The following is a 13428-nucleotide window of genomic DNA, read 5'->3' as shown; positions in this document are numbered from 1 at the left end:
TTTTTTTTTTTTTTTTTTTTTTTTTTTTTTTTTTTTTTTTTTTTTTTAGCCTATTGGTTGTCTACAAATCTATTGAAAGATTTCGGTTGTGTTCAGATCCATCAATATGCTTCTGAAATAAGATTTAGAATAGAGGGTTGCATGTTTAGTACTTTTCCTTCTAAAAAATTTGTCTTTGAAAGTGAATTGGAAATATTTGATTACTCTTCGCTGTCTTAATGTTAATGATTCTCATATTTGTTGAATGCTGTCTTGATTTATTTGATATATATGAAAGTAGTGGGTTCATGTTCATCAATGGTTGCTGAATGCCACCTTCTCATGCCCTTAGAAAATAGAATGCCATTAGAAAATTCGAATATGATGGCTAACGCTGAAAATACAATGTTCTACTAGTCCATTTTAATAAATTCTAAGGAAGTTAGATCTACGTGTTCATCATGAAGGTTATGGAGCATTCTTAAATTTCTTTACGTTTTTTTGATTCTTAAGAAGCATTGATGGCATTTTTTCCGATATTTTTTTCTTAACAGACTCTAGTGTTATCGAGTGTTTACTTCATTTCAACTTCAAGAGGAGTCTAAGAGATGGCAATTGCTTCACAAACCCTTGATATATTGGGTGAGCGACAATCTGGTCAGGATGTTCGCACCCAAAATGGTAAATCTTACAACTTTTCACCTCCCTTTCTCTTATTGTTGTATTTTTTAGCAAGATAGATCCTTCTTTTTTATTACACTTGCGTGTTCTTTTATTTATATTTTAAACTAGTTAGAGACAACGTGAATTACTCATTTGAATTGTTTGGTGGGTTCAGTTGTAGCATGTCAAGCAGTTGCCAACATTGTGAAATCCTCGCTTGGACCTGTTGGCCTCGATAAGGTATTGCCTCACTTTCCAATTTCTTATACTATTTTGACATAGATTCTCCTGATGACACTACTTTTTGTTTTAGCATTTTTGAGTCAAAATGCAATGAGTTTGTGTTTTGTATTCATTCTTCTAATTCTTGATGAATTTTTATTGTACAGTGTATGTAATGTACTCTTAGCATAGAGAAGGAATGTAAAATTTCTAATTGTCTGCAAGTTTAGGAGCTTCCAACTTAGAGAAGGAATGTAACATTTCAAGTTAATTATGATTATGTTTTGTATAAAGAAAGGGAATGAAACTGTGGTTCTTGCTGGCCATCTTAGCATAGCTCGATTGTTTAAGACATGAGATTGAAACTATTAGCTCAACTAGTTAATGCATATACCCTTGACCAAGAGGCCAAAGATTCAAAACCCTCACCCCACATGTTGAATTAAAAAAAGAAAAATAATTTCTAACATTCTCTTTTCTCGTTTGGAAACCTCCCTGTCCTGTCTAATCATAGGCTTGGAGGATTTAATATATGCTATATATTTATAATTAAAAATATGTACCAGATGCTTGTGGATGACATTGGTGATGTTACAATCACTAATGATGGTGCAACTATTCTCAAGATGTTAGAAGTAGAGCATCCTGCTGCGAAGGTAGGCATATAGCCTTGTTGTTTTCATACATATGTTTAATGTCTTACAATTCTTATTTCTGTCTCTTTTGTGGCAAATTTTGATTTTATGCATTTTAGGTGCTAGTGGAGTTGGCCGAACTTCAGGATCGAGAAGTTGGTGATGGCACAACTTCAGTGGTCATAGTAGCAGCTGAGTTGCTCAAGGTAAGAGTGCTTAATGTACTCAAAATTAAGAAATTATCATTTATTATCATGGACACCTAGAACTTCATTTTCCCCTTGTATCTTTTCAGAGAGCTAATGATTTGGTGAGAAACAAAATTCATCCAACTTCTATAATTAGTGGGTACAGAGTAAGCAACTCTTCTTTCTATTATTCCATTTTAGTGAAGTTTTGTTCTGGTTTTCTTTTGCTAAAGATGTCTGTACCACTCATTTTCTATTGTTTTTTTGTTCTTTTTTGAAGTTTTGATTTTAATATTTATATGCTTCAATATTTTTTGATGTTGGTAGCTTGCCATGAGGGAAGCATGCAAGTATGTCGATGAAAAGTTGGCTGTAAAGGTGAGGCATTTCTCGTAAAATAGCTTTGCATAGTTGTTGAAGATATTATATTTATAAATAGATTATGTAAAACCATATGCATTCCGTTTCTGATATGGAAGGACTTGGGTGAAGTGTTTTCCAATAGCCTTTTTCCTAGTGGGACACAATCCCAATTTAAATACAAAAACTACACCAATCAAACAATGCGTAATCAAGCACTTTTACAACCAAAAAAGTTTTGTTTAACTTTGTGTTATTTTTTTTAATGAATAGGCTTTATAAGGTCCTTAATGTCGTCATTAATAATTGGAATAACTTTTTTATTTTTTGTTTTCAATGTTTCAAAAGTCCACTGTTTTTTTTCTCCTAAAAGTAATTGGGTTGAGTTGGTGAGCTACTTTGTTTAGTTCAATTTCTGTATTCTCTCTGCTTTTTATTTTAATGATTCCTTCCCTTCCAATTTACATCAATTTGATCAAGTAATTTTTTAAGCTCACTTGGTTGTGAAGTGAGCTTGAAGCCTTTTTGTATATCATTCTTCCGTATTTTATACTAACAGAGGTTAGTGAAAAGTTTGGTTTCTTATCCAAACAAAGACAGTTTCTGACATCTATTAATGTGGATGTTCAGGTTGAAAAGTTGGGAAAAGACTCACTTATAAACTGTGCTAAAACAAGCATGTCTTCCAAGTTGATTACGGGTGATAGTGACTTCTTTGCAAACATGGTAAGTTATTGGCTCCTTTATGTTACTAAGTTTGAGGACTTTATTTGAAGGTTTAGTATCATGTTTTTCAATTTATGTGTTTATCTTCAAATCTTTTATGTAAAATAATGTTGCCTGTGGTTGCCTTGCCAACTTTCATATAAAGTTTCTTTACCAAGTGTTCTTTATTTGGTTGCTTAAGTCTTGCATGTATCTGTGTCTCTAGGTTGTAGATGCTGTGCAAGCAGTGAAGATGACCAACGCAAGGGGAGAAGTTAAATACCCCATTAAGGTTTGTGACTTTTTGGTTTAGTTTCCCAATCAGGGTTTTGGATGAAATATTGTTCTTTTTCTTTTAAAATTGTTTTTTAGTTTAAGTTAGATAACGAAGATTTAGAATTGATGATATGTGCTACAGTCAGATGTTTATTAATTACGTCTTTACCTACTTTTGGCTACTTTAGAGGAAGACCATTTAAACTTGGATTCATTCTAGTTTTTTTGCTATCCTTTGAAAATTTTCTTGCGAGAAAAATTTGTTTTTTTTTTTTTTTTTTTAACTTTTGGAAAGAGCACAATGAATTTTGGGATTTAGTTTATTTCAAGGTTTCTTTGGGTTCCTCGTCTTCCTTGTCTATTACTTTGTGCTGGAAACTATTGGGGCTTTTTGTCCCTTTGATTTCCTTATGGTCTTTAGAGCTCAAGAAAATATGCTTTTGTGGTTTTGTGTTCAAGAAGAGCAATTCTTTGAGTCTATTCTGTTGCTTCTTATTGGTGAGAAATCAGAATTGTTTTCTTAGTGAGAGATGACTTTAAATATTTAGTGTTTTTGTCAACAACGAAAAAAAAGAATTTTCTTCCACATAGTTTTAATGCTCTCCCCTGTTGCAACTAGGCTCACATGGTGCCATCTTTCTCAACCCCTTTCCTAACATTCACGGCTTTTCCATTATCACAAGCTATATGGAGCTGTGAAAAGAGATCATTAGCTATTGATAGAAAAATCATCTAAATTAAGTGCATGCTATCATGGTGTAAAGCTAGATTTCTTGATAAGTGTGCAAGTTAAGATAAGTATTTGTTGAACTAGAATTTAGTATTTTTTGTTTTCTAATTTGTGTTTCAGGGAATCAACATTTTGAAAGCTCATGGAAAGAGTGCAAAAGATAGCTACCTGTTGAATGGTTATGCTCTAAATAGTGGTCGAGCAGCTCAAGGAATGCCAATTAGAGTTGCACCTGCAAGGATTGCTTGCCTTGACTTCAATCTCCAAAAGACAAAAATGCAGCTTGGCGTACAAGTTCTTGTCTCAGACCCTAGGGAACTTGAGAAAATTCGTCAGAGGTATTTGATACGACTCAAATTGCTTTTAAGCATGATGGACCCAGAAGTTCTATTGAGTCGAATTATGGTTTTTTGTTCCTAAAGATTCTCTTCACTGCCATTTCTATTTGGAATTTTCACACGCTACAGTATATGCCTATCTTTTCGAAATCTTCTAAGTAGCCTTTTTTATTAATCAAAATCTACAATTCTTGTACTGTTTTAACCTTTTTGTTTGGCAATTATGGCGCATCTTGTTCACAGGGAGTCTGATATGATGAAAGAACGCATTGAAAAGCTTCTGAAAGCTGGGGCAAATGTTATTCTCACCACGAAAGGGATTGATGACATGGCACTGAAGGCAAGCTTCTTTAGTTTTTGTTCTCATTTATGATGACTACTTTCAGCTGTACCCTACTAATTAGTGTCTACTATTTGTCTGGGATTATTTTCTGATATCTATTACATTAGCTGGTTTGTGTTTAAATGTTGTGCACTCATTCAAGATAATGTAATGCATTCCTATATCTAATGTAGAACTTTTTCCTATTGTGTCTGTTTATGTGGGCCTGAGTGGATATGATTCTCTTGTTTGTACTTGTGTTGATTTTAATTGATTCTTGGAGAACATTAAACAATTTTAGAAAAACATTTTGGATAATTTTTTGAAAATAAGTTAGTACCCAATTTAAACATTATGTTTTTGAATTCTTCTGTCATTACATTATTTGAGTTGGTGAAATGGAATGTTTTCCTGTTAATGGATTTTCTGATTTTATGAGGTTTATGTTGTTCTGTTGTATTCGTATTGCCTTTGATGTATAATTTTTTTTAGTAATTTGTTGGTATAATTTTTAACTTTTTTCCAAGTACATTTTTATTTCTATGATAGTATTTTGTGGAGGCGGGTGCTATGGCTGTTAGGCGAGTAAAAAAGGAGGACATGCGCCATGTTGCCAAGGCTACTGGAGCAACCATGGTATGCAAATACCCTTTCTTATGTATCAACTGTCCATTTCATTTAATCTTCCAGTTTGTTTCATTGAAGATGGTCTCAAATATTGGACCGCACGGTTATTATTGCTTGTGCTCATAGCAGATTGCTAAATAGAAGGTTTTGGTTTTTCGTTTTCGTTCCATTATATTATGCATTAAAACTCAAGTATTTTCATAATTCTCTTTGCATGCTTAGAACACTTTTTTTGTGTATTGCACTTTCCTAGTGTTTCGGGGAAGTTTATATTAAGCTTTTGAACTGTGGGTTCACTATCTTGGGAGGAGTGGATGGAGAGTAGTAGTCGAAACTTTAGAGGGGCGGAGAGGTCTATTGACCTTCAACAAAGAGGCAAAGTCAAAAGCGCTCAAGGTTGATAATTTCTGTTGATGAAATTGGTGAGAAGAAAATTCGTTGGGGTTTTGTCCACGTGAAGAGGCATACTGATGAACATTATCATCGAGTCTGTAGTTAGTGGCTTGGATTTTGTGAATAAATAATGGGAAGGTAGGATTATGTTTCACATTATTTTAGATAACGAGTTTGCTGTTGCTGGCTGCTACACTTTACTTTTTTCATTTAAACAAAATGATATATTATATAACAAATAAGTATATAATTTTTTTTTTAAAACTAATGCTACGATGTACACATAACTGAAAATAATATACTTGATGAATTTTGTTCAATTTGGTTCAACATCTGTTATGTTGAATTGCTAACTGAATCAATATAGTTAACCAGATGGAATCTACTTGTTTTGGTTTAGCTTTTCACTCCTAGGACCTATGGTTGTCTCGTTTAGCAGAGGGTAGTGTTAGGGAGAGGAGGGCATTCAATTGTTTGTGTTGTGCCTATGTGAGCTTTTTTCAGTGAAATATAGCTTCCGATCCTCTTTTTATCTAAGCTACTGATCATGTTTAGGACTTTCTACGCCACTTTGTTATACAATGTCTAATATCTTATGCCAATAGCTTTTACTGAGCCAGAAATAAATTATTGTTAGTATTTGTTATTAATTGTTATCCTTCCTGTTCATGGGTCTGTAGGTTTCAACATTTGCTGACATGGAGGGGGAGGAAACGTTTGAGCCATCACTTCTTGGATATGCTGATGAGGTTGTAGAGGAAAGAATTTCTGATGATGATGTCGTTTTGATAAAGGGTGCTAAAACTACTAGTGCGGTAAGTGACTTTGTCCAAGCTCAAGCTGTTTGGAAGCTACTTGTCAAACCTGATCTTATCAAATTACTAATTCTTTAAGTAATGGTGTTAGACTGTTTGGTTGGATTTCTAACCAAGATACATTGTTCAAATTATTACCTGCGGTTAATAATTTACTTGAAAATGGGTTTGAAAATAGATAAGATTTTGTGTGATTGCTGAATAATGGGAAGTAATTTAATTATTATTTACATTGTGCATTATTTTTCTTTTTTTCTGAGAAATAATATGATTTTAAAAAAATATTATTCTTTAGGTCTCCTTGATCCTTAGAGGCGCGAATGACTATATGCTCGACGAGATGGAGAGAGCTTTGCATGATGCATTATCTATTGTCAAAAGGACCCTTGAGTCCAATACGGTAATTCTTGATTTCTTTTTGAGTTCAGTAGCCTGTGTAATCTTATTCTCTCAATTGACGGCATGGTGGATGTTCATTAACTGCTTATATTTGATTAATGGAACAAAAAATAATTAAAGAACCTAAAAAGCCAATGGAGATCAAAGAACTTTCCAATGGAACGTCAACCGAGGAGAATGAGTTAAAGAAAGCCCTATATAACGTACTCCTAAGAGAAAAAACAAATAATATCCCCACTTTCCCTCTCCCTAAAGCTTCTCCGAAGTTAATTTTGCAAACGGGACCTTAATCACCTTAGTTCAAAATACCTCTCTTTTATGCTGTTTTTGGTTCAATTACTACCAACCAATTCCTTGTTTTTGACTGTCTTAAATTAAACAGATAATTGGATGATATAGATTTGCAGAAAGAATTAGAAACTTATATTTGTTCATTATTCAGCTGCCCAATTACCTATTTATGTCGTTGATTGTGTTGATCATACAGGTGGTAGCTGGTGGTGGTGCAGTTGAATCTGCATTGTCTGTGTATTTGGAATATCTTGCAACAACTCTAGGCTCCCGCGAGCAGTTGGCGATTGCTGAGTTTGCAGAATCTTTATTAATTATTCCAAAGGTATATAGTGATAATGGAGCAAATTTCGGAAATGTTTTTGCGTCATGATTGTCACTTGCATGTTCTTTTTGTAGGTACTTGCTGTTAATGCTGCTAAGGACGCTACTGAGTTAGTTGCCAAACTACGGGCTTACCACCACACAGCACAAACCAAGGCAGACAAGAAGCATCTATCTAGGTATTTTAATTATTGCAGTAGTATGATCATCTGCCCTACTAATTTTTCTTCGGGAAGAAGCATTTTTTTATCTTACACCACGAATTTGCATCATACTTTTTTTCATTATTGAAAAAAAGCCTAAGAAGCACAGATACACGATATGACACAGTATTGTGACACCAATTTTTTTAAAAAGTATTCCATAGAGTTCAGCATAATAGTTAAAATATGCCGTCTCTTAATGGTTTCTTTTATCCTTTTCCTTTTCCTTTTTCTTTACCATTTTATTTTTCATTTTGAGGGTTTTTCGTTGAGAGGAGCGATTTAGAAGAAAGTAGAGGGGGTTTCATTTAGTTAATTGGAATGCTTGGTCGAAACTATAAACGTTGGTTTGGAGATACAATAGTTTTGATAGCAGCAATGTAGCCCTCCTCTTGAGGTGGCTGGTAGTCTACTGAGAGGAGGCATAGAGAGGGATTTGAGAGACTGGGCATGCGGGGTTTTTATTGTTTTTTTAACATATGATTTTTGTCTGTTGGTTGGTGAAGGCTTTAGTAAAACACTAGATATTAACTGTAGATATTTTATCTTGATTTATAGTGCGCTGTCACTCACTAAATGAGTGTGAATGCCACATTACGGTCTTGTTATATTCTTTAACTAAAATAGATTGGTCCTCAAAATATGTGGTGGTGACGACTATAACTCATCTCTGTTTTTTTTTTGGTTTCTGTTTGAGTTGGGTTTACACCGGTTTGTTTTAGCTTGAACCTGTTTTTATTAGTATGTTTATTGCTTTTGCTTCCATTCTTCGAGCAGCATGGGACTAGATCTATCCAACGGAACCATACGCAATAACTTGGAAGCTGGTGTCATTGAACCAGCCATGAGCAAAGTCAAGATAATTCAGGTAAATGGCTTTTAAATTTTCCTATATATTTATTCTTTAGCAACCTTCTTCATACTCATTTTCCTCCCAAAATCTTCCAGTTTGCAACTGAAGCAGCGATTACTATTCTTCGTATTGACGACATGATCAAGCTTTACAAGGATGAAACTCAAAATGAGGAATAGGGTGTTTTGTCATGATTCTGGATGGATGATTACTGGCATTGATATTTTGAATAGGTAGCCATCCTGCTGAGACTTGAGTTTATTGTTATGAAGTAGATTTGTATTCAGGGCATTTTCTATCAACTGTGTTCTTTATATCGACAATTCTGAGAGCTATAGATCCCCGGCACCTTTTGTTGCCAGTGGGTCTTTTTGGAGAAATTTTGGTCACCCTATTTAGAAATGTGTTTTCCTGTAATTTTTAACACTGATTTTGGATTTAGTGGTGTGTTAATATGTTCGAGTGGTCTGTTATGGAAATCCTTTAGAATAGGAGCTTTGATTCAGTGTCATTTTAGTAATTAAATGGTTCGTTGTATTTGTTTTCATCCTTAGATAGTTGAGAACAGTTTCGATCGATGTTCGTGTTCCCCATACGTATTGTTGCTTTCAAAACCTAAGCTCAAAAGTGTTTTAGCAATGCATCACACCTGCATTTTGGCTTCGGCTGTCGGTCCTTACTTTCTACACAGTAGATTGTCTAGTTTGCCTACACATTTAGCCTTGTTCCGGAGTTAACTCAACAATATATTATGTGACTTGTTCCTTTATTTAGCATTTTTAAAATACTTCTGTTCAGGTACACATTTTTTAAAAGAAGTAATTTACAAATCTCTCTACCCTTTCTTTTCATTGCGCTCTTACTTACCTCTCCCTTTTTAGTTTCTATGTTAAAGTTCATATTTAGTTCCCGAACATTTAAGTTTGTGTCTATTTTATCCTTGAATTTTTATGGATTCTTAAAAGTTCATATTTAGTTCCCGAACATTTAAGTTTGTGTCTATTTTATCCTTGAATTTTTATGGATTCTTAAAAGTTCATATTTAGTTCCCGAACATTTAAGTTTGTGTCTATTTTATCCTTGAATTTTTATGGATTCTTAAAAGTTCATATTTAGTTCCCGAACATTTAAGTTTGTGTCTATTTTATCCTTGAATTTTTATGGATTCTTAAAAGTTCATATTTAGTTCCCGAACATTTAAGTTTGTGTCTATTTTATCCTTGAATTTTTATGGATTCTTAAAAGTTCATATTTAGTTCCCGAACATTTAAGTTTGTGTCTATTTTATCCTTGAATTTTTATGGATTCTTAAATCATGAGAAGTGTTCAATATTATTTGACTTTCAACCTCGTATCTTTGACTTATTAGATACAAAATTAGAGAAGTAAAATTAATTGCAAATTTTAAAACCTTTAATATAATTATGATTAATATAATTTCAAAAGTTGTATCAAACTTTTGAAGTCTTGATTAATATAATTATGATTACATACATTCCAATTTTGATGAGCGAAAAATAAAATTACAATGACGCTGAAAATAATCACTTTTTATTTTGTAAATTACAAAAAAAATAAAAAAATAATAATAATAGTAGTAATTTTTTTAAAATTTAATAAAGTGATCATAGTTCATATATATACTTCTAGATATATTTTTTTTTTAAATATGAAAAATTTATTATACACTAAATTAAAAATTAATTAGAAATTAAATTGTAAACTGTATAGTCTAAAATTGCTATACAAATTTAAAGTTGAAAAGAAAAATGTGTAATTTTCAAACTTCAAATTGTAATTTTTTAGAATTACTAAAGTACCCCGGGCAGGACTCAAAAGTCGGGTTTAGATGGACCCGACATTCTGGCGGGCCTTCTGATGCTTCAGGCTTCGGGCAGGAAAGAGAATGTGGAAATCCACCCTGACACCCGAAAAAGATTTGACCCGGAAACTCTAAATCAAATCAAACCCTAATTCTGTATTTGCTTCCGATAGCCTCGCTCCTTGAGCAGAGACACCCTTTGGGGAGAAGGTTTTCCTAGAGAGATCTACGCAGAGACAGCCATGGATGCTTTTAGAAGGCAACTGGACCAGCTAATGGGTGCCAATCGAAATGGCGACGTGCAGGAAGTTAGCCGCAAGTACTACGACCGCGATGTGTGCCGCATGTTCTTAGTTGGGCTTTGTCCTCATGAACTCTTCCAACTCACGGTTAGATCAATTCATGTTTTCATCTATTTCCTACTGAGTTTCTCGTTTCTTGCTTCTTCGATTTCTTTTGTTAGTCAGAATACTGGCGACTCGTATTTTTTATGCTGTTATTGGTTGGTTCTCGGGTTTTTGTTGGTTTAGTTGCTAGGAAAAATCAGGGTGATCAGCCGTCTTGAAATGGAAAAGTGGAGAGGAAAAATGCCGAGGATAATTTATTTTGTTGCAGTGGGAAATTGATTTTTGCTATCGATGATTTGTGTTTTATTGCTGTTGGTAAAATTTTAACTTATTTGTATAATATTTTAATTGAAATTCATTTTCTGTTTCAGAAAATGGATATGGGTCCATGCCCGAAGATCCACTCCTTGCAACTTAGGAAAGAGTATCCTTGATTAAGTTACAGGGTGTTTGTTTTTTATTGCATTGCTGGAAGTACTTCGACGTATTTCTTTTATTATACCTTACTATCGTGCTGAGCCTTGGAGTTGGTTAATTTGCTATCATAATTTGGCTTGAAAATGGAAGTTTTATTATGCGGTAGTCAATTTTTAGGAGTTTCTGGAAGGGGACTCATACCGTTCAGTCAACTCTATACTGTATTTTTTGTGAAGATTTATAATTTTCGTGAACAATAAAGGGGACTGCACCATGTAGATGTTACTTCATAAAAAACCCTTTCTCAAGTTGTATAAATTTCTACCTTTCTAAGTCTAAATTAGTTTAAGGGATTCCTAATTACATAAAGGCAATTAGGTGGAATTGGAAGATTTCAAATGTGGTTCGTTTGTTTCCCAGAGGTTCTTTTAACTCTTTCTAGATATGAAGAAGCAAAGACTAAAGGGGTTCATAACTACGACAGAGACTTGGAGGATGTTATAGATCGTCTCATTATTGAGTGTGATAGAAAAATTGCTAGAGCCTTGAAGCGACTTGAGGAGGAAGATGCAAAAGCAGCTATTGCAATTTCTGTCTCTGAAGTCACCCAGGTACTTGTCCTTGGTGATCTAATTTTTTTTTTTTAATATATAAGAAACTTGAGTTACATGAGGTGATGCATATATAATTCCATTTATCTATTTAATTGATTGTTATTACAGATACCTGAGGTTCTTGAGTTATCAAAGCAAATTAAAGAGAAGTTGAAAGAAGCCGACCAATATGGTATTTTTATTTCAATTGGTGGAAGAATTGTATAGTTTCTTTATTGAATCAATTTTTCTTAAATATCAAGATATATCTTTCCATATAATTGATTGCTTATCTTTTTATATTGGAATAGTCAGAATTGTGTCAAAATGTTAACAATCCCCAATCATTCGCAATTCTGTTACCCTATTACGAGTGGTGGATAATGTTTTATTTTTCAATTGGAAGTGCATGTACGAAACCTTGAGTGGTGGGGTGCATGTGTTTGAGTTTTGGGCTCGTATTTATTTGTATCTCTTTTGGAAGCAATGAATCCTATCTTTTCTGATGTAATTTTTTTTTAAAAAAATTTGATCAATTGATTTTTTTGATAATCTAAAAAGTGGGTCAATGCTGTTTTGATTGCTTTGTTACCTTACATCTAAAGGTTATAGATCTAGTAGGTCGATGCTTATAAACACAAACATTTTGTTTTTAGCAAACTGTCCATATTTGACATGTCCACAGCATGGACATGCTGGAACTCGAAAAAACATCCTAAACTGAGTGTTTATTACTTTCTAATTTTGTTGGCACTCGAAAAAAACATCCTAAAGGATTTGTTTTTTTTTTTTTTAATTTAATTTAATTTTTTATGGAATTATACTAGTCAGCCACTTTTTATTAAATATATAAGGCTGTTTTAGCCATACCCGGAAACCTTGTTAAACAGATACATAGAGTGAACTGATGGATGAGAAAATTGGATCCAATCTCTAGTGAATGAGGGTTTAAGATCCATTGCAATCCAATCTCTAGTAGTTCCTAGGAGTAGGAAGATAGATAAGGATCATCAAGGTTTGAGGGCTACCTTGTGCTTCCTAAGGAAGTGATGTTGAAGTGGAAGCTATCAACAAAGAATTTTGACCGATTTTTTTGTTCCATCGAACAATTATCCAGTCCCCACAATGGGACGTTGACCACCACCACAAATAAGGCTCACTCACCCATCAGTGCTCATTTGGAACATCTATGAATAAAAAAGCAACTAAAAGAAGACCAGGTTTCCTTTGGCCTTGGTGGTAATGTCAGGCCTCCTGTTTTAAACTCCTGTTAATTGGGAAATAGAGTGTCTGTGAGTTAGTAGTGTATGTTCCTTATAACTTGAGGAAATGGCGGGGTGGAAAGGACTGCTGTTTCAGGAAGTGCCCACTTCCAAATTGGCGATAGAATGTCTGTGCTGATCTTCACTCCTTTTTGCTCAATATACATAAATGACACTCCAATGCCGGACAATATATATTGAGCTTGAGGATGTTGTCTGTTTATGTTACTTCAGTTCAAAAAATTGTGCTGTGTTTACATATGAAGAACTTGTAAAATGTCTGTGCTGAGATTTGTTTCTTTCTCCTTTCCTTTCTATTTGTTGGCTTATACTTGTTTTTTATTTGATTGATCGCTTCTAGTACTTTTATCGAGAAGTTGAAGCTAAGAAAGTCTTTCTTTATATGACTTGAAACTTTCTATCAAATATTGCAGATCTTGAGGGCAAGACAGATCTTAAAATTCGAGTTTTGGAGGTTGTAGAAGAGTTGAGGACATTACGAGCTGACAAACAGGTACATATAATATTTTTGGATGTAAAATAGTTGAACCTTCTATCTCTATGCTTATAGTTTTAACCACAATAGATGTCATAATTGTTTTTTTTTTTTTTTTTTTTTTTTTTTTTTTTTTTTTTTTTTTTTTTTTTTTTTTTTTTTTTTTTT

General features: G+C 33.5%; 2 protein-coding genes across 2 annotated transcripts in view; both read left to right on the top strand.

Annotated features, from left to right (window-relative positions):
• The window catches only part of LOC111492751 (T-complex protein 1 subunit alpha), a 9833-nt gene extending 985 nt beyond the window's left edge, over positions 1-8848 (top strand). Inside the window, exons 2-18 of the mRNA XM_023142188.1 lie at positions 534-660; positions 818-882; positions 1431-1520; positions 1619-1705; positions 1795-1854; positions 2015-2065; positions 2678-2773; positions 2979-3044; positions 3879-4096; positions 4340-4436; positions 4968-5054; positions 6119-6253; positions 6549-6653; positions 7140-7268; positions 7343-7446; positions 8248-8338; positions 8419-8848. Coding sequence (XP_022997956.1) covers positions 588-660; positions 818-882; positions 1431-1520; positions 1619-1705; positions 1795-1854; positions 2015-2065; positions 2678-2773; positions 2979-3044; positions 3879-4096; positions 4340-4436; positions 4968-5054; positions 6119-6253; positions 6549-6653; positions 7140-7268; positions 7343-7446; positions 8248-8338; positions 8419-8502 — 1638 coding nt within the window. The 5' untranslated portion in view covers positions 534-587 and the 3' untranslated portion in view covers positions 8503-8848. The remainder of the gene's footprint in view (positions 1-533; positions 661-817; positions 883-1430; positions 1521-1618; positions 1706-1794; positions 1855-2014; positions 2066-2677; positions 2774-2978; positions 3045-3878; positions 4097-4339; positions 4437-4967; positions 5055-6118; positions 6254-6548; positions 6654-7139; positions 7269-7342; positions 7447-8247; positions 8339-8418) is intronic.
• Positions 8849-10288: 1440 nt separating this feature from the next.
• Positions 10289-13428, top strand: part of LOC111493454 (putative RNA-binding protein Luc7-like 2) — a 7103-nt gene continuing 3963 nt past the window's right edge. The window contains exons 1-5 of the mRNA XM_023143180.1: positions 10289-10534; positions 10864-10916; positions 11352-11520; positions 11632-11695; positions 13199-13278. Coding sequence (XP_022998948.1) covers positions 10388-10534; positions 10864-10916; positions 11352-11520; positions 11632-11695; positions 13199-13278 — 513 coding nt within the window. The 5' untranslated portion in view covers positions 10289-10387. The remainder of the gene's footprint in view (positions 10535-10863; positions 10917-11351; positions 11521-11631; positions 11696-13198; positions 13279-13428) is intronic.

Source organism: Cucurbita maxima, unplaced genomic scaffold (genome assembly GCF_002738345.1).
Source record: "Cucurbita maxima cultivar Rimu unplaced genomic scaffold, Cmax_1.0 Cma_Scf00018, whole genome shotgun sequence".
In the NCBI taxonomy this organism is placed as follows: Eukaryota; Viridiplantae; Streptophyta; class Magnoliopsida; order Cucurbitales; family Cucurbitaceae; genus Cucurbita; species Cucurbita maxima.
This window is presented reverse-complemented; position numbering and strand designations above follow the sequence as displayed.